At 40.4% G+C, this 20308-nt stretch overlaps 2 protein-coding genes across 4 annotated transcripts in view; both read right to left on the bottom strand.

The window, feature by feature from the left end:
- The window catches only part of clasp1a (cytoplasmic linker associated protein 1a), a 109059-nt gene extending 99864 nt beyond the window's left edge, over positions 1-9195 (bottom strand). The window contains exons 1-2 of the mRNA XM_087829653.1: positions 9049-9195; positions 5406-6081 (exon numbers count right to left, since the gene is read on the bottom strand). Coding sequence (XP_087685779.1) covers positions 5406-5603 — 198 coding nt within the window. The 5' untranslated portion in view covers positions 5604-6081; positions 9049-9195. The remainder of the gene's footprint in view (positions 1-5405; positions 6082-9048) is intronic.
- A 2742-nt stretch (positions 9196-11937) lies between these two features.
- Positions 11938-16012, bottom strand: LOC148098319 (CD276 antigen homolog). Of its 3 annotated transcripts, XM_087829940.1 has the most exons (4): positions 15964-16012; positions 15388-15762; positions 14597-14890; positions 11938-12014 (listed from the first exon to the last, which is right to left on the bottom strand). In XM_087829940.1, exons 1-4 carry the CDS (start codon positions 16001-16003, stop codon positions 11938-11940), a joined length of 786 nt encoding a protein of 261 aa, XP_087686066.1. In that variant the 5' UTR covers positions 16004-16012. The 3 variants fall into 3 exon arrangements, 2 of the variants coding, with proteins under 2 accessions (XP_087686066.1, XP_087686065.1); XM_087829939.1 differs by lacking the exon at positions 15964-16012 and having other exon boundaries at positions 15388-15616; XR_015716590.1 differs by lacking the exons at positions 14597-14890; positions 15388-15762; positions 15964-16012 and adding an exon at positions 12118-12197 and having other exon boundaries at positions 11993-12014.
- Between the last annotated feature and the right edge of the window lie 4296 nt (positions 16013-20308).

Genomic DNA, 20308 nt, shown 5'->3' with positions numbered 1-20308 from the left:
TGATACCAGGCAGCTGTTTCAAGAAAGAGCTTTACAGTCTTTTATAGTCGTCTTAACTAAATGTCAGCTTTCACTCACTCTGTGTGCTTTTATTCTGCGCTTATCTTTTGTTTAGACAGTAAACATGAGATACGGGTTAGCTGTGAGGTCAAGATCAGAGGAAAACACTCCGTGTAGAGGGGCAGGATATTAGTCGGGAATATAACAGAGATTTCTAATCAATTCCCAGAATGTGTTGTGGAATTAAACAAGATCCGCTCCCTGATGATACTGAAGCTGATCCACAAAAGGTCATTTCGAATAAATACTTTTTAAAAAATATCTGATTGAGTTAAATGGTTATTTCTTGCAAGATTAAAAAGTAGATAAAAATATCTTTTATATGACTTCTGCAGGATTAACTGTCAGGATAAGATGCACGTTGAGGCTGAATCACATCTCTGCAGGATACAGTCCTTTGAACAGATTTTTACATCAACTTATCTCTCAAGTTTTGCAGTTTAGTTATAATTATTCTTAATTTTCAGACCTAATTTTGAGCCTGAATTCTTATTATGGCTCATCGTTATTTGGAAACGCCTTAATTTGAAAAGCAAAAGTGTTGAAAGAGACTCTTCAGACAAACAGGTAAATCATCAGAAGACCAAAATGCATTACTGGAAACACAAAGGAAGTGCTGAATTTTCAGCTTGCGTGATCATCAACATTATGATTAAAGGTCTAGCTGGGCCAAAGCTGGTTTTCCCTGGTTTCAAGGTGCAGGAGTCTGAAATTCAGGAACTTTAAAATGCCTTAATTCCAATATACCGCACATATTTAGCAAAAAGTAACTTAAGGCTAGGGATCCCCATCGGCTCGATGCATGCTCAGAATCATCAGGCAAATCGAAGAATATCTTCTTTAAAAGTTTCCTGTATTTGCACAAAACACAAGATTTTAAACAGCTTTTTTGGTCCTGCAAGTTTCCCTTTTTCCATCATCTTTGCTGCAGCTGAATTCTCCCAGAGACTTATAGTTCAGTGTCTCTCTCTGTCTGTGCTAAAGTCACCAACAGCATACAGCTCGAGGCGGCTCAACAAATATTCTTAGAGCAAAATGAAACTGTTTCTAAAGCAACTCTGCTCTGTTTTTCAAACCAAACAAAAGACTCGAACAAGTTCACAGACAGAGGACTAGTGTGTGCTCCTTATCCTAATCTTACAGGGGGACTTTCAGCCTGTACAGTATTTATCTTATCTTATCTGACAGCATATCCAGTATATTCTTGTTTCTGGATATAACAGACTGTGATGTGCAGGATGCATGAACATCAGGCCTTTCTGACTCTTTGAGTGACTTTGTGATTCATGCACTTGCAATTTCAAACAAGAACAGTCACACTGGCAGATGACAGACACCTTCTGAAGAAAATATCCTACTTGTGCGCGTGTGTGTGTGTCTTTTCTTTGTGTCCGGGTGTGCCAGGTCAACAGGATCCTTCCAGCTGGGCTTTCAGCTGCTGAATCATCTCAACAGAAGCGTGGAGGCAGAGATATGACATCACAAGGAGGCCGGACCGAGGAGATTGTCCTCATGCTCCGGATAGATTCATGCTTAATGTGGTGGCTGTGTCACAGTCACCTGAAGATTCAGACTAATCCTCAGAGTTCCCCTGTGATCAATCAGCACGTCAGTTTATTTCTTTCACATTTATGGTGTGTTTGTTTTCATTTCCACTGCCTTGTGTGATAAAGGAAGTGCACCTAGCTCTTAAAAAAACAAAAACAAAGCAAAACAAAAAAAAAACAATATCAAAAACAAAAATATAAACAAAAACCATGATTTTTGGAAAACTTCAGGCAGCTATCATGCTTCAAAGATATTTTTTTAGGGAACTGCAATCATTTTTGAATAGTATTCCGATGAAAACCAAATTAGTAAATTATAATTAAAAAAAAGAGGCAAATTAATGTAATTTATGAATTCAAGGAGCGCCTGTCTAGGTTGTGCATTAGGATGAATGTTCTGCACTTTTACTGTTGATGGATTTTGCGCCACAAGCAGAAACATAAAACTGTGGGGAAAACAAACCATAAACAAGGATGGGATTTGCGCTACAGCCTCCACCCACCATCCCTTTTTCACACTTCCTGCTTCAAGGAGACGAGCTGGTGTCCTGTTTGTAACCGTCCATCATGCCTCCGTTCCTCTGCCTCGCTCTCCGCCATGCAGAGGTGGGAGTGGGACTGAAGCTGACGGCAGTGACGGTTTCTGGGTTGATGAGGCTCAAAGTCATCGCTACGACAGCCTGGTGTCACCTGTGATGCTGCTCAACCGTGCAGGAGACACGTTTGCAGGATCAGCTCTTGTGCAGCTTTGTCTTACAGGCCGGCAGTGAGGCACCAATGACATTTTTTACGTTTTTCTCATTCTTGCCATTTCTCAAGTTTGTGTAAGTACAAAAAACAAGCAGAAAATTTACTTTGTTCCTTTTCCCCAAAGTAAATTCCCTTGTGGTTTAGATGATCCACAGATACAGCCATTTATGTTGTGTCTGCACCATCACATGGCTCCCCTGCCTCCCCTGCTCTGGGGTTTCAATCAGCTTAGCTTTAAGTGTTGGTGAAATGTGTCTAAGCTTGTGTTTTGTCAGTCTCTGAGAGCAGGATCTGCCTTTATGTCCTCGTATACAAGCTCCTATTAGTTCTTTCTCAGCACAAAGCAAACACAGGTGGGTGTTTTGTGGTGAAGATGCTTCAGGCTTTCAGCCTTTAGTTGAAACTAAATCACAGTTTTACAAAGACACAAACAAACGCATAGAAACGAGACTGGACAGAAAAGTCGTCGGCTTTTGTTTGTGTCTGAAGTGAAAACCCACCAGCTGACATCATCAAAGACGGGACAGGCGATTAGCAGAGAGGGTGTAGCTGAATGACACTTCACTTTGAAGTTAATATACAGCTTCTATTCCCCTGCAGGGGATATGATGTATCAGCAGTTAACGTGGCTGGTTAACACAAGAAAACCATTTCCCTCTGCTAAATGTGAGGCAGCTACCTGAGCTGTGTGCAGTTCAATTGGAAGTCAGCACCTAACTGTTATCCATAATGCACTTCTCAGGCAAAGTTATGTGCCTCCTGAGGAGTTTCACAGTGTTTACTGCAGAATTAGATTCTGAATGTGGCCACAGCACATCTACTCTATATGCTTTGTGACAATAAATAACAGAGTTACACCTCCCTCAAACAAACTCCATCTCCTCCATGTTGCTCTGCAGCTGGTAGTCCTGGTTCTCCACCTGCTGCAGTCTCTGGATAGAGTTATCCTCCAGCTAACAGAGGATTTCCAGAATAGAACTAGCACCACCATCACCAACTGCAGCCCAACATGGACCAAAAGTCAGTGTGAGACACTCAATCAGGGCTGTGCAATTAACCAGCTTTTAACTTCAGTTAGAATTTTGGGTGTCTGTAATTATTAAAACAAGATAATTGAGATAAAAACCATTACTGTGCTGACTTTTGGTTTTGCGAGTCTTAATTTGCCCTTCAGCACATCTTTCAATAAAAGCAACTTGAACCAAGTGCAAATAATAGTAAAATCTTAATGACAAAATGAAAACAAATCACACAATTCATGTGCAGCTTGCTCAAGTACAGAGTATGCAATGAGAAACACTGAAATTGGACCCATGACAGGACAAAAAAAATTTAAAAAAGTAGTTTGGCAGCAGCCTCCTCATATCTGCCCCTCCATCTGAGTTACAACCAGCGAATTAAACACTCCTAACCCCAAACTGCAAACTCTTTCTCTCAGGCATGCACCAGACATCTCCCAGCACAACCATCGCAGTGCCAGATGTGGTCATTTGAAGCACACAAAAACCACCATCAGGCTCCGCTGGACCAATGAGACTTCAGAAAAAGCAATACAAGTGAAGTCCTTCCCCATCCTCGCAGAGCTGCAGTATGTAGGGCATCGAGGGCAGGCTTGGCTTTGTTCAGGCACATATCTCTGACATTTTCAGGCCTGCAGAGAGCCTAAGCAGCATATCGCAACATGAAACCCGAGCTTTGGTAAACAATGTCTTCTTACAGCCACGGCAGAGAAAAGCAATGAGTGTTTGGGCACGGAATGAACTGCTGATGGAATCGCTTTTCAGGTCAGATAAAACTGTGCCCTGGATTGAACTCCCAGAATAAAGTCCAATCAATCAGAGAAGAATGCCATCCAACTACAGGGCAAGGGAAACAATAATGTTAGTCTGAGGAACAGTTTGCCTTGCAGCGCTGCAGTGATGAATACTGAAAATTCCTGCTCAAACAAACTACAAAAGCTGATTCTATGAGTTCACAATAACAAGGAAGTGCACCTCCTACACAAAAGGAATAGTTTTGATTTGAATCTGTTATTCACGGAAGGTAAACTGTTATAATTCGCCCCTACATGACTCAGCCTTTTACATAAAACCATAAAGTCGCTTCAACTCAAACATGAGCAGCTTTGATTGTGAGCTATGGCAGACATTTCCTAATAAAAACACCTTGAGCACGCTGTTAAATACAACAGGCTCGAAGAGGAGCGTTTGAGTGGGTGGAAAATGGGCTGTTAATTGTGGGAAAAAAAGCTCTTTTGCAGAGAAACATGAGTGCTGTGATAAACGTCTGTCTGCAGGCACGTTCACAGGTCCTCACACTTTTCACTTTAATCCCACAGACTGCTTATTAAAGACGGATGTAGCTTTTGCTAAACCAAATCTTCTCTCTTTCTAATGACCAGCAGGGGGTGGAAATGAAAATAAAATTCTTATTGTATTGAAATATATGAGGAAACTTCTCATCTTCTGCACACCTGATCTCTGAGCTCAGTAAACACTTGGCTGGAGAGTTCGTGGTCTCTCTTCTTGGTTTCATGACTTACTGAATAAAACATGGAGCTCATTTTTAGAATTTCTGCTCCTATTTAAAGTGAAATAAACAACAAAGATGAGAATGATTTAGAGGAATTAAAAACAAATATATTACCCTATATTCTGGTTGGACTTTTAAGTGTGAAAAGGTCTTGAAACAAAAAACGAATGGGAATCAATTCATTCCATCCATCTATCCACATTCTTCACAGATTATCCATCTTGGGCTAAAAAAGAAAAAACGAAGGCCTCTTGCACTTATATCCACACCTACAGCCAACTGAGAATCTCCCATTATCTACACATAAGTATCTTCAGACAGAAGCAGGAAACCCAGCAAGAAAATCTACAGACATGCATGAAGAACAAGCAGACAGGCTTCTTGCTAGGGCCGTAACACTAACCACTACTACACCAATAAACTACGCCACCTGTGAGGAATTATAAAGCTACTTGATCCTCTGAGGGGTGTGTGGAGGACACATCAGACACATCCTGAAACATCAGTCTAGTTTACCTTGAAGTTGCTGGAGTTGACCCAGGAGCTGGCGATGCCATCAACCATCTTGTCCAGCGCTGTCTGGTCCTGCTCCAAGTCATGGGACTTTTCCTTGTCCAGAATGTAATCAATGATCTCCTGGCCAACCTGCAGCCTTCGGCCCATGTCCTTCTGCAGGACCAGGGCCAGACAGCTTTCCATGCTAGGCTCCATCATTCTGCTGTCTGGTAAACACGCCCTCTGGCTTCCTCAGTCTGCCCGGCTGTATGATTGACTGATCGCTAGCAATCCTCCACTGCTCAGAGCAGCGGGAGTGACAGCTGGACAAAAGGAGTTCCACTTGGTGGGTATGGCCTGAAAAGTGAGGACAAAAGGAGGAGGCCACAGTACAGTCTGCTTGTGTTTGGTCCCTCAGGGCAGGCCTTCTTTCTGTGCCAAGTGCTAGCCTGCTAGCAAGTTAATGGCTGTGCCCCCGGGATAGATGGAGCAGGGCTTGGGGAATGGCAGCAATGCAGCATGTGTGTGTCTGCACAGCAGCTGGGGGAAGTTTACTCCTCCCTCTTCTTCTCTTAGAGGAGTCGGAGCCAAACCACAGCAGCAGGCTGGAAGAGGCGCTTCTGGCAGCAGATGGAGATGGATGGAGAGTGCTAGCTTAGAGCTCCATGACCTGTCCCCAAAACTGAACGGGGCTGCCCTGCAAGAGCAAGGAAACACAGAACGAAGGAAGGTTATTTCAGGCCATTATTGATCACATTTATTTACATATTTGTCCAACAACAAAAAAAGAAACACATCTCCCACTGCAAAAAAACAAAACACTGTAAGCACATAATGTTTAGCTTTTCCAAAATATGACCAGATTATTAAGATGATGACCTTCCCCTTGTAGCTTGCTGCCTCTAACAGCCAGTGGATGGATTCCCATGTGAAGGATCATATCTTGGGGCTTAGCTGGTTTCAAAGTAAAGGTTCCGGCTTCATGCAGCCAGCAGTGTTTCTCTGCCATGAATATACTCCTAGCTTGGCTTTACAGGGACATTACTTCCACTTTTTTTTTTTTTAATTTTGCCTTCACCCTCCATTTTATGCTATGCCTCAAGAGCCGGGTGGTAACAACCAAATACTTCCCAGTGAATGCCAAACAGTATTTTTACTTCAAATGCCCATCCTCTGTAGTGTTTTTAAACCTCCATACACGCGCTGGGGTAAAAAAATAAAGCAATAAACCTTTTAACATATTTATGAATAAATTGGTGAAAAATTCAAAATCCATCTTAGACATTCTTTGGATATCTTGATCTTGAAGCAATATACATCTATATCTATATATCTATCTACTGAATTTATACACATCTTTATGTATGAGATATGGGTGAACACAAGGAAAGAAATGGATCGGACTCCAGAGAGTTAAAAACAAAAAAACAAAATAACATGATAGCTGAAAATCTGCTCTCAACCACACATCTGCCCCCATCATTAAAACACAAACACAGGAGCTACACTCCCAATCAGCTCTATCACACCATTCCTTCTCTTTATAAAACTTGAAGGAATTCCTGCATAGCCTCTATCAGGTGAAAATTTAACCTGCGTGTCCTCAGGAAGAGAGATACGAGCCAGACTCGCTGGACTATGACCGTCACGGTGCCGTAAATATGTTGAGTACTTTCTGTTTATTGGACCAGCGGTAAACAGTGTGAGGACACAGAGCAGGTTGTCTGCCTGTTTCACGGCTTTTAAAGTGAAGTTAAAATAGCTAAAACAAATGACAGGATGAGACAATCAGGCTGTGTGTAAGTGTATGTATGTGTGTGTGCAGCTCAGCACTACCAGCTAAAATTGGCCTGTCAGTTTGAGTCCATGGTCTGTTTTTTCCACAAAGCATGGATTAAAAAAAGATACTCGAACGCCATCATTTCCAAACGCTCCCCTCTGCCTGTGTGCTGCAGGCAGTTTCAGATGATCACTTGACCTGAGGGTCATCCTGGCCTGCTGTGAGCACTCAATTTGACCACACTGGGAAGTGATAAGCTGACACAAAAGCCCTTCTTTTCCTGCAGGTTAGTGACCTCACTGCCAGTGAAGGACACCGTTACTCATCGCTCTGGTCACGTGGCTATACGACATTTGACCCTGCTGATTTACAACCAGTTTTCCTTCCTGCATTCGAGTACTGAAACGTGTAGGTTAGCACGGCTGTCATCTGCTCACTTTCACCCTTGTCTATTTACAACATTACGTCACACACACACACACAGGTGAGCTGCAGATTTTGACAGGTGGCACTGTAACATCGCTGTGGTATTAAAACGTAAATAATGTGTTAAATCAATTTGCCAACTACTGCAGCAGACTAGCTTTAAGCAGCAGACAGCAGTGTGTTGAGGGGCTGCATCGGCATCACAGTTCAGCTGAGCGATGACCAACACATTAGCCATAACCGAGGCCTGAGAGACAAAGGCAGCTGCAGACAGTCAATCTACAGGTTCAGCTAAAGAAAGTGGCTCTCAGCTTCATCTTAGCTCGAGCAGAACTAAACAGCGAGTGAGTTTGAGCTTTCAGGGAAGGGCCAAAATGCACCGCTGTAAAAGAAAAAGGTACGCTTGAGTTACAACACAAGAAAAAACAAGAGCTTCAGAGTGAAAATGAAAGCAAAAGAATATTTTCCCTTAATATTTGTTTTTATAAGGGAGATTAAAATCTAACTCATCATCGTTATGTCAAGTTTTTAAATTAGAACATTTCTAGTGCTGCTCAAAACAATGGGCAGTAAGAAAACGCCTAGTTTTACTTGGTGATTGTAAGACACCCAGCTCACACTTTTTGGGGGAATTTCCTCCACTGAACTATCTGTAAACAGATCAAACATCCAGGTTACCAATGTTCGTTACTGTTCCTGGATATCACAGAGATCCCGCTGAAGGAATCAGAAGGAATCATGCTGATGAAAAAATTTGATTTTGACACTTGAAGGAGGTACAAATGTTTAATCTGAGTATCTCCTGTACCTATGAAATTATGGGGGCTCAGAAATGCTGGGAAAATAATTAAAAGCCTTTTAATTTGGATAGATTTGTCACAGTATTAGGGTAGAATTATACAAATACACCAAAGTTATTTTTTATAAAAACTGCTGACAGTGAGGGGGTCAGGTGGGGACTGTAATCCATCCATTCAATAGAACAAGCTCATTCGTCTGTCTTCGCACCTGTTTACTGTTTCAATGCTAACATGACTATTTTCACCACTTTTAACAGGCCACTCATTTCTCACACACACACACACACACACACACACACACACACACACACACACACACACACACCGCTTTGCTTTTGTGCAAACGTTAGCTGAGCCCCTGCTAGCCTTGCAGCCCTGACAGCTCCCAGCCAAAGCCCGCTCCCCCGCCCCTTCCCCGAGCCCGTGTTCCTCCGCCCCAGCTGACCGTGAACCTCTTTTTCCTTCTTTTCCCCCATAAAACAGCAGGCCGGCCTCGGTCTGAGAGCCAGACAGGGGTGTGTATAGGAATAAAAGCTGCAGCTAGCCCTCCTAGCAACCTTTCAATGAAACGTCAGTCCACAGCCGGGGCGGCACAAAGAAGAGAAAACCTGAGCAGGAGGCGAAGCGGAGCAGCTTCATCACCCTTTCTTCTACTCACCATAACCTCCGCAGCTCGTCCTCACAGCCAGCCCGCGTCTCGCCGGGTAAATATCCTCACTTCGGCCTTAAATCTCTCCTATGTCCGCCTCTCTTTCTCTCACTCTCTCCACCCGGAATGCTGCCTGCAGGACAAGAATGGGATCGTCGTGCGCAGGCGCAGTAGATGCAGGGATGATGTTGGCACTTGGAAGTCTGTCGCATGGCAATGCTGAAAAAAACAAAAATCCCCGACGGTGTGCAACACATAACCCGACCTCTGGCGACCTCTGGTGGACACACGGTGGCTTCACAAACGCGTTTATTTGTGTAGATTTTCATACTTCAGGATTTTATGTTTATGTTTAATTCCTTTAACTCCAATTTCCACTCAAACAAAACTTTTAGTTCTGTAAGAATTGTCTCCTGTAAGAGTAATAAAAACATCTATTTTACTCTGCAGCAATTATCATGATTAATAATATTATTCAGTTCTCTAAAATATACAAATCTTCAAAGAAAAGAAAATATCTACACGTTGATTCTCTTAAACTTGACTTTTAGATTTCTCAGGGTTGAGGGAGGGTTGGATTTGGAGCCTATCCCAGGTAACATAGGACGAGAGGTGGGGACAGGTCACAAGTCTGTCACAGAGATAGCACATAGAGACAGTCACTTTTAATAATTTCTATTATCAATCTCAAATGCTTTGTGATATTATTAATAATTAGACGTATAGGAGTGGACAGTGAGGATGGGATGGGATCACTGTTGACAAGTTGCTTCTGCTGGGAAGCCATGTCTGTTGCCACTACAATAGAGGGTAGGTAAATAAAGCTAAGAAATTGTTGATAAGACATTGGAAACTGCTTGTACAGCATTCAGAGACTTATGAAACCACGTTTTAAGGTGTGAGTGTCTAATAGTAGTCTTGGTAAACTTGTAGTACTCCCAGTAAAAACTTCCCATAGGAGCAGTGACAGTGACACTCACTGCTGTGAGAGGGAAAAGGGGAGCAGCCTCCACTGAGGATGGCATAAAGTTAAACTGAAGGTCGTAGAACATCCTCTGAACTGTTATTTTTACTAAAAATGAATTTCCCTGACATTCCAGGGCTGCAGATTTTCACCTCCAGTGGTACATTGAATGTTTGGGGAAAATTTCCTTGTTTGCTGGGATACAACCTGGCACAATGATCTACTTTTGCCTATTTTGAGAAATGGTGTTTGTGATTGATTAGTTATGCCTGTAGAGGTCTTTAGGGGGAGCTCTTGCCACCATACTGAAGATGTTGAAAGGAAAGCTATCCCACCATTTTCACTCATTTATCCTCTTCTCAGCTATGAAGAGAGAATTTGTACAGTTGTACTATGAACTATTATGTGGGGAACTGTGTTGCTTGTATTTTCTAAACATGCTAACTGAAGTTTAGAAATCTTTTTAAGCTTTCTTTCAGTTTTTAGTGCTAACTGGTGCACCGTACAGTTAGCTAAGCTAAACACTGGCTTGGTGGCTGGCACAGAAATGCATGTCCCCAGAATATATACCACACATACGGGATATACTTGAATCATGTTTAGTTCAATAGGAAAAACATACAGTGTATGTGTGAGATTAACCTTTGCTATATTTCTGTGTCAAACTATCCACTGATATGCTTGTGCTTGTTTTATAACAAGGATTGGTATTAAAAAAAAGGGACAAATGACTGTAGATGTGTTTTATAAATGTTTATTTCCAGAACATTTGAGGTTCATAATCGATGTTTATGTTTATTGATTTGTTTGTTTAATTTGTTGTCAAGTGTCTTTCAGCAAATTAAAGTTCACAGTGATGGATGTTGGACTGATACAAAGCAGATGCTCACAGTTGGTTTCAAAGGTTTCAGTCGTCCGTTTAAAGGGAAGCTAATGTATTCGATATTATTGTTATTCTGTATTTTTTTTTACTGGTGTCATGCAGGCTGGGGGTTGGAAAGCAGCCCCAATAGCCCTCGTTACATCTTCTTAGCTAAATGTAGCTAGAGCACAGTTCTCAGCCTGTCCAGAAAGACAACTGTAATTCACAGTACACATTATTTTTTGACTAAATGTTGAATGAGTCATTTCCCACCTGGCAATCCCACTTTAACACTGTCTGGAACTTCTTCTGAGTTTTAAAATAAATTTCTGGAAAACATTTTACTAGAAATATAATTTCCTTTTAACTGTCTTTCAATAGACTAAAAGAATAAATAATAAGACTAAAGTATAAAAAAAGATTGTTGGCACACAGCAGGACTCTATGAAACCCACACCAGCACCAACCAACCAACTCTGAACACCTTTCACTACCAAATGAAGTACAAAACAAGTAAGTCAAGAAAAATAAATTACAAAGAGTATTAACATTTAAAAATTGCTAGTTACACGGCGGTCTGCACCCTCAGTGCGCCACAGTGGTTTGCCCTGTGATTGCCCTTCTTTTTCTCTACTTACTGCTGAAGAGACAACCAGGAGGAGATTATAATGATGCAAAGGTAGGGTGAAACATGCAAAAGAATTAAACTTGTAAGTTTGAATTATGGATAGTAGAAGTGTCTCCATGGCACAAAGTATTTTCAGCATGAGGTATAATCACTCCTCTGGAGTAGTCCATTACCAAAACCAGACCCTGGCACCAACAGCAGAACATGGATGGGTGGATGAGTCTATGTCAGGTGGCTGAAACAGACAGATTAATGTAGCTGTAAGTCTTGTATGAAAATTGGAAAAGCAATAAAGCACAGTAGTTGTTTCCTTTAGGCTGTTACGTATGCAAAGATGTGGGAATGTCATTCATCTATGTTTCTGTATCGAAAATGCTGTAAATAGCCTAAAATATCACCTGTTTAACATGATAGATCCTAAAGAGAAAAACCCTTTGCTGTGAATCACAGCCAGTGTAGAGCTGTTAGAAGAAACACAGCAGCAGATATCAGACATTCAGGGGAGCTCGTCACTGCAGCACCTGGAGACAGAGACACACCAACATGTAAGCTATTCTGCACTGCTGAAAAAATTAGGAACACTTTGAAAACACACATTCTTTACTGCTATGACTGGGTACCTACAAAGGGCTAAATCTCAGGCGGTAGAGCAGGTCATCTACCGATCGGAAGGTTGGTGGTTCGATTCCTGGCTTCCCCTAGTCTGCATGCCAAATATTGGGCAAGATACTAACCCCAAATTGTTCTCCGATGCATCCATTGGAATATGAATGTGTGAATGTTAGTCAGAAAGCACTTAAAAAGTGTGCGTGGGTGAATGCACAAGTTGTATAAAGCGCTTTGAGTGCTCAGAAGAGTAGAAAAGCGCTATATTTACATTTTCCTTAAATTGAATTACAGCAACTCAAAACGGCAATTAGTAGCTTGTGTGGGCGTGGCCAACATGCTTGCTTGACAACATCAGGGCATGCTCATAACTGGATGATGGTTTATATCCTGGGGGATCACTTCCCAGATTTGGACCAGGGTATCACTGAGCTCCTGGTCAGTCTGAGGGGCAACCTGGCAACGTTGAATGGACAAAGAAAAGTCCAAGTATTTTTCTATTGGTTTTAAGTCACGTGGGAGTGGGAGCCTAATATAACATAAAAACTTGCAATTTCAACAGCACATCTCAGTCTTTCTACATGATAAATGTGTAAATTACAGAGGAAATTCTGGTAGTTCACCACCTATACTTTCCTGTATTCATAAAACATGGAATTTTTGTTAACTTAACTGAAATTTCTACAGAAGACGATGAAAAACAGGAACCTTTCTGTCATATAACTACTTGTTAAGTACTTGAATGGCTGTGAGGGGGTCTTTATCTGCAGGAAAAACTGTAAAACCTATAAAACTACAGTTACATTTTTTTCCCCTTCCTTCACATTTTCCAAAGCCATTCTGCAGGACAGTTTTGGAACCTTTGCCAGGCCAATTCAGGCCTGGGGGCTAGATCTTTTGACACCTGTGCCTTAGACTGATTCTTATCTCTGCACATACCTCCATACTGGTTTTAAAATGTTTGTGCCCTGAGTCAGAACAGAAATAGCCACATCAGCTTTAAAAGTCTCTTTTTCCAGGAAGAAACTACAGGAGGTAAAACTGTCGCATGAGAGTTTAAGTCAGTATTACAGGACTGAGTAAGTGAGTCTCAGTCAGTGGGGCTGCTCGAAAATTGAAGATGAAATCTGTCTCAAACTGAATGTGACTTTCTGCTTCAAGCTCTGAGCTATGGGGAGGGTGTTTGACACGTAATATGACATTTCCTCTGCACGAGAACAGATCGTTGTTGTTCTATTTCAGTCTGAGACCGGAGATGAAGTGATACAGATGCAAAAAGAATACAAAAAAATATGACAAAAAGCAACACTGATAATGCAAAACTGCAGAAAATGGTTGATATCCTGAATTTGTGAGTGAATATTGGAGGACCCTTTTGTGGTTTCCTAATTTTAATAATTTAATAATTCAAACTTGTTAAAAATGTACTTTAGATGCTTTGATTTGCGCTAGTAATTTTTCTGGACTGATTCATACCAGCGTTGTTTTGATTATGAGTTATAATTTTGGGCAAACAGCAACTACAAATGCATTTATTTTATCGTGATAAGTATTCTTGCCATGACAGCTACACAATAGAGCTCAGAAACTTTAAAGGTTACTCAGTGTTTTGAGGTCCTACTGTTTCACATCCTGATGACAGAGATGTTGAAATAACTGCTGTTTTTGTTCTTATTTGTGGCTAACAGCTTTCTGCATATGAGCTCACCATGTCTAGTTTGCAAAAACAAAAGTGGTGATTATGAAACCGCTCAGCTTCATAACAGCTGCAAACTCCCTCCTCTCTTTTTTAGTTGAATTTGTTTTTCAGCACCAAATAGATTAAAATGGGCGTTACACAGGGTGTATCAAAGAGAATCATGCTTGATTTAAAACAGGCACTGTCAGAAAGTGGGGATTTGTGAGTTTCACGTGCTTTCCTGGTAGATGGCGTAACATCAGGTGGACAAGTTTTCTGTGTGTGGGAAAGAGGGACACATTTATACGTTTGGGATGCAAAAAATATAGCCTTGTGAATTAAAATGATTCTTTTTGATACACCTCAAATACTTTTAAATGAACAATCATTGTCATGCAAGTCGAAAGATGGCCAAGCTTTAACACTGGAAGAGAATAATGAGCTACAATAAGTGGACTCATAGTTCTGGCTTCAAAGCACCTCCGCTACTTCCACTGGAATAAAAGTGTTTTGACATTGATGTGATAATTATTCATTCTTTCATTCATCAAATTTTTTTGCAGTTAATTATTAAACACAGAAAAGGTGATCAGAGTTGGAAAATACAAAATATCTGAATATAAAGAAGATATATGGTTTTTACTGTCCATTTTATTAAATTGTATAAAATAAAAACCACTACCACAAATATTATGTTGCGTAACCTCGAGTGATGATGTAGTGACGATGTACTGGCATGTAGATTACATGTGAAATTAGTGAGATCCCCTCTATCTCCAGTTTAACTTTTCTCAGTCCACAGGATGGCGCCAAACATACCTTTGCTGAAAGTGTCGGTGGCCCTCATTGTCGTGTTCAAAGTCGGGTTGTGGATGAGACAGCTCACGGCCTCGTGAAGACCTGCAGGGATTAGTAGAGTGCTGCGGGAGCTGTAAAGGCGGTCGTGATAATTCTGCATCGTTGTAGTCTGGATGTTCCTCAACTCTACTGATTGATGAGAGCTGTTATAGAGGAGGACCCATTGTATCTCAGGGGCAGGAAATCCTCCTTGGGTAGTGCACACAGCAGTCATTGTTTTCATATTAACATCTAGCCTGGGATTCTGGTAAGGAACTGAGGAGAGAAGGGGACAGAAGACCATTTCCATTTTTTGAAAATTTTTTGAATAAAGATTGTGAATATTACTCTAACAGGAGTAGTTATTCTTCATGCCAGATTCTTCAGAATGGCATAACCTCATCAGTCCTTCGGCTGGATGAGGTGAATATATATAATTCCTGAATAGCTTGTGCACTTCAAGCACATCTTGACTGTTTGATTTAAAACCCACTGTGGTTGTGCACAGAGCAAAAATACACAAACTGTGTCTTTGTCCAAAATGATTTGAACCTAGCTGTCACTTGATTACCAATTAATAATCATTACAACCACTAAATGCAAATATTAGCATAGTCACTGTCGGCAAAGCCTGAAAGGAGGAAACTACACATTCTACATTAACCACAATAGCATAAAATCAATGTCATCTCCACTGACTGTAGGTGCTTATTTATATGACAATATAACTTCTCTTTCTTATTTTTGTGAAAAAGACTGAAAACCTTTCTTACCACCTATCTGTAAAGTTACTTGGCAGATCTGTGTGTGTTCCAGGTGGTATTTCTTCATCACGCTGCCGTCCAAGACTGCCGCAAAAGCCCAGAAAGTCCTTTCGTTATCTTCAAGAGTCAGGTTTTTGATTATGATGCTGATATTTCCTCTAATTATGTCCTGAGGGAAGGCTGTGACTCTCTGTTTATAGTAGTCATTTACATGCTCAGCCATCTTTCTTCCTTCATTATAGGAATACAACACAAAATCCCTGTTATCTTGCCAATAAAAACGAACATTGCTCCAGTCCGTGATATTTTTATTTTGCATGCTACATTCGAGGACTGCTGAGTCGGCGATAGTGGTGTTAACATACACCAGTGTTGCATTACCCACTGAAAATGAAAAAAATAAAATAAAATGGACAACTGTTAATGATTGCTTCTTCCTCAAATCCTGTGACAGTCTAACACCAAATACTCTTATCTTTAAAACGAATTTCTTCTCAGATAAGCCAAACGTTACAGTTCCATCATGTACACAAACACGCACACAGCTTTGAATGAAAATGGTCTTATAAAAAGGTGATAGCTTACCGATCGTGAGACTGAAAAAAAGTACAAATAGGATCAACATTTTTGTGAGCCTTTTGTCAAAGAGCAGCGAGCAAAACACGTGTTAGTGAGCACGAACACTAAAAATGAGGTCATGTGCAATGGAGACTAACAAGATGCCTTCTTCTTTTGACTCGACAGTCTTCATCAGGCCTTTCCCCCCAGAATGACTAGTAATAAAGTCTTCATAATACCGAAGTAAAGCTCGGCTACGGGGAGCAGCTAATATCTGCATTATCAGTGCCCTGTGACTACATAAAGCCTACGTGCTTTGGTTGCCATTGAAGAGGAAGTGAGAGTTGGGTAACATGTCAGAGTATTAAAGCAGACTATTAAACTAAGTGTACTCTAAGGAGACTCAATAATCTGAGCCTTTCCGACATTGAGAGCTAGAAAATAAAACAGAAGAGTGAGCCGATATTCTCTGTTCACCTCTGCACGACAAGCTTCCACTCTCTGTCAGACAAAGACGTTCAGATGACTTCTTTAATATTGAGAACCACCTGCCATTAGATGCAGATATGAAATCAGTTTAATGTGATAGAAAAGGAAGAACATGACTCACATATGTTTACAGACCCAATGAGGATACCTGACAGTTTTTCCATTGCCCGCCTAACATAGAAACAGTGTGTGTGAAAACCAACAGGGGCCAAAAGGTAAGATTCTCCAATGGATATCTCATGGTTAGACAAAATAGAAAAACTGTTGCATCAAAAAAAATCACACAACTTCCTGTTGCTCTATTTGCTCGTTTTTTTCTTCATTGATTTTGAAGTTGTTGTCTCTCTCTTACGTTTAGCTCCTTTGATCTTCACTTTGATCATTTTTTGCCTTCTTCTCAGTCTGTTCGCTTGCTCTGTGTTCAGTAATCTTCTTGTTGATCTGATACAGGCAGTTTAATTTACACTGCTTTCTGTGGTAGTATCTTTGGTTTCCATTGTTTTTGTATCTTCAATCACTGTACACACATGCACGATCTGATATCCTCGTGTTAGTGTTGTTCCCAGATCATCATACTAAAGGTTGTTCCAGGATCAACATTGCAAGTGACCAATCAGAATGTTGTGATGTCATACTTTTGCGACTTCGGGAAAAACCGGCGTAAAACAAAAAACTGTACTTAAGCTGCGAGAAACCGCCTTTGTCCGCCGATCAACGGACCCTAACCCTGACCCTAACCCTAACCCTTTAATAAACGCTAAGCAGAATTGATATTGTCCTTGCAACATTGGAATTTCATAAATGCACGAATGGGTTGGTGCGCAAAAGAATAACGTCACAATAATGTGATTGGTCACTTGCAATGTTGAACCTGGAACAACATTTTCATGATGATCTGGGAACAACACCAACACGACGATATCAGATCATCTGTACACACACTGCTCACTTTATTAGGTACACCTTGCTAGGTCCAGGGTGAACCTCATTTTTCATTAAGAACTTAATTCTTCATTAAACAAAATATTGGAAATATTCGTCAAAGATTTCAGTTCATATAATATTATACATGGTAGCATCACACAGTTGCACCAAATGTGTGCACTGCATCCATGATGTGAATCTTTTGTTCGTTAACTCGCGGTGTTATCTTGTTTGAGGCAGCCATGGAAAGGGATGGACATGATCAGCAACAATACTCAGGGTAGCTGGAGTGTTTAAAGCTCATTTGGTGCTAATGGGCTGAAGGTGTGCCAAGAAAATATTCCCCACCCATTACTTGACCACCACTAGCAGGAACCGCTGATGAAGGCAGAATGGGTCCGCGTTTTTATGTTGTCTACATCAAAGTCTGACTTGACCATCTGAATGTTGCAGCAGAAATTGAAACTCATCAGACCAGAAATTGTTTTTCCAGTCATCTGTTGTTTAGTTTTACTGAACCTGTGTGAACTGTTCTCTCAGTTTCCCGTTCTTAGCTGACAGGAGTGTCACCTGGCTTTATCGTCTGCTGCTGCATCCCATCAGCATCAAGATTCTGCATTTGCACTTGGACATACTCTTCTGCATTCCCTTGGTTGTAATCGTGGTTGGTCATTTGAGTTACTGTTGCCACTCATTGAATATTTGCTCTCTTAAAACCCAAGAGATGTTTGTGTTGGAAAATGATAGTAGATTGTCAGTTTCTGCCTGGCAACAACCATGCCATGTTCATAAAATTAACATAAATCACCTTTTCTCCCCATTCTAATGCTCAGTTTGAACGTCAGCAGGTTGTTTTGATCATGTCTATATGACGAAATGGATTTAGCTGCTGGCACTTGATTGGCTTACAAGCATGCCTCAGTGTGAGCTTCAGGGGATGTTTTTGGTTTGTTGTTTGTGTTTCAGTCAGATATGAACATCTTCATCCTGCACCATCATCATAACTAATCATGATAAAAATCAAAGTGAAATAGTATACTACTGTTATGGAAATAATAAATTACTAATATTAATATATAGTATGTTATATAATACTCTATTTTAGGTCATATTAGGGCCTTGGAAGCACATCATTGGCAGGTTAGGAATCGCAGCAAGATCCTTGTGTTAAATTGATTGTTTCTGAGCAGCCATCAGAGTATTTAGGGGGATAGGAGCCTTTATATTTTACCCACAATGCACTTCTACTTCAGTTGTCTTTATTTTGCAGCCAGAAACCATGGCAGCAAAGCAAAGAAAGTCAGCAGTGTTGCTTCATGACGATGCCAAAATGTAAACTTTATTTCTCAAGCCTGTATTACAAGAATGAATCACCGTCGGCACATATATTCTCCTTTTTGCAACTGTCTGCTGGCTGCAGTTGTTACACAGCAAATTCAAAAGTGTTAAATGTTTTGGTGTTAGTAGTCTTAGAGTTAATTTTACTCTAAGTAGAGTCACATTCTTTTAATGTAACTCTGAGGTGTAAAATGATAGTAGTTAAAATCGAGTGTTAAAAATTAGTGTTTCTATGTCAAATCTGGAGGTGTTACAATGGAAACATTAACTCTTGACCTCTTAACTCTGAACTCCTACAGGGGCTATGACACCAATAGAGTAAATTCACAGACTCCGCCCCCAGCACGGCTCCAATCGAAGCTGAAGTGAAGCCGTTTCAGAACATTTTGCTCTACATATTTGAGTTGTTTGCCATGCTTGGTAAGTCATGTTTTCAAAGATTGTTTCAATTATTATTATTAGCTTTTACTTCTGTGGCTCTTTGGAGTTGAGACAAAGCTGTGTGAAAGGCATTAGCCATGTTGCTCGCTGATAGCATAATATTCTGTTTTAGCTAGCTGAAAGGTATTGTTTGCGGGCAAATACCACAGCCTTGAAAAAAAGCTTGCATGTGAATTTTCAGTCAAATTTTTGGTCAAATACACTTAAAAAAATGTCTAGAATGTGAAATGTTGGTATAATGGTGCTAGTTGAAGCCTGAAAACGATCTCCCATAAAAAACGAGCAAACAGCAGTAGCAGACGTCCTGACTGGGTTCTACGTTAGCATTTAGATCCTCCAGAGTTTTGTGCACACGGTTTAGGTAAAAATGAAAAAGGTTGAGGTTTTACATTTAGTTCAGTATTACCTGTTGTCTGTGTCCTTGTCTTTTGGGAAAATACTTTACACAAGTAATGTCTCAAAGAGGATTCCTTTTTTTTTACTGTGCTGCAATTGATTTGTGCCATTAATTAGTGTCAACTAATTTTTATTCAATCTCCACAGAGGATATGCTTGTGAAGATGGAATATGGGGGAGAGCAGAAGTGCGTTGAAGTTCCACAAAGTGATGAATGAAGGACATGCATATTGTATTTTGTATTTATTGAAATAAGTGATGAGAATGCTGTTATTTGCATTTACCAGCTCACCTATGTCAGACCTTTTGATAAACAAAATTCTAATGAAAGTGAGAACATGTACACTGTTACATCTTTCAGAAAATGTTTTGAAATTGTGATGCACAGTTCAGAATAAATGTTTTTCAAAAACCATTGCGTCTTTTTAGTAAATGTTTATTTCCAAAAGAAATTTCTAGAAGTTCAGAACAGTAAAATTCCCGCTTTTTAGAATTAATTAGAAGATAACTCTTACGTAGTTAAACTAAAATACTCTTTGAGAGTTAATATATAAACTCTTAACACCAAGTGTTAAATTATCAACTCCAGACAGATTTGGTGTTTAACACTAAATCAGAGTTAACGTACCAACTCTCCAAAAAGAGTTAAATTAACACTCTCTGGTGTGGACCCATATAGACACTTTAATAGTGTTGAAATCAAATCTGACAGTGTTAATTTGGACATGCTGGATTTGCTGTGTAGTTACCAGAAATATTGGTGAAGCACAGTAGGTTTGTGGTC

This window comes from Neolamprologus brichardi, chromosome 16 (genome assembly GCF_056152115.1).
Source record: "Neolamprologus brichardi isolate AB-2024 chromosome 16, ASM5615211v1, whole genome shotgun sequence".
NCBI lineage: Eukaryota > Metazoa > Chordata > Actinopteri > Cichliformes > Cichlidae > Neolamprologus > Neolamprologus brichardi.
This window is presented reverse-complemented; position numbering and strand designations above follow the sequence as displayed.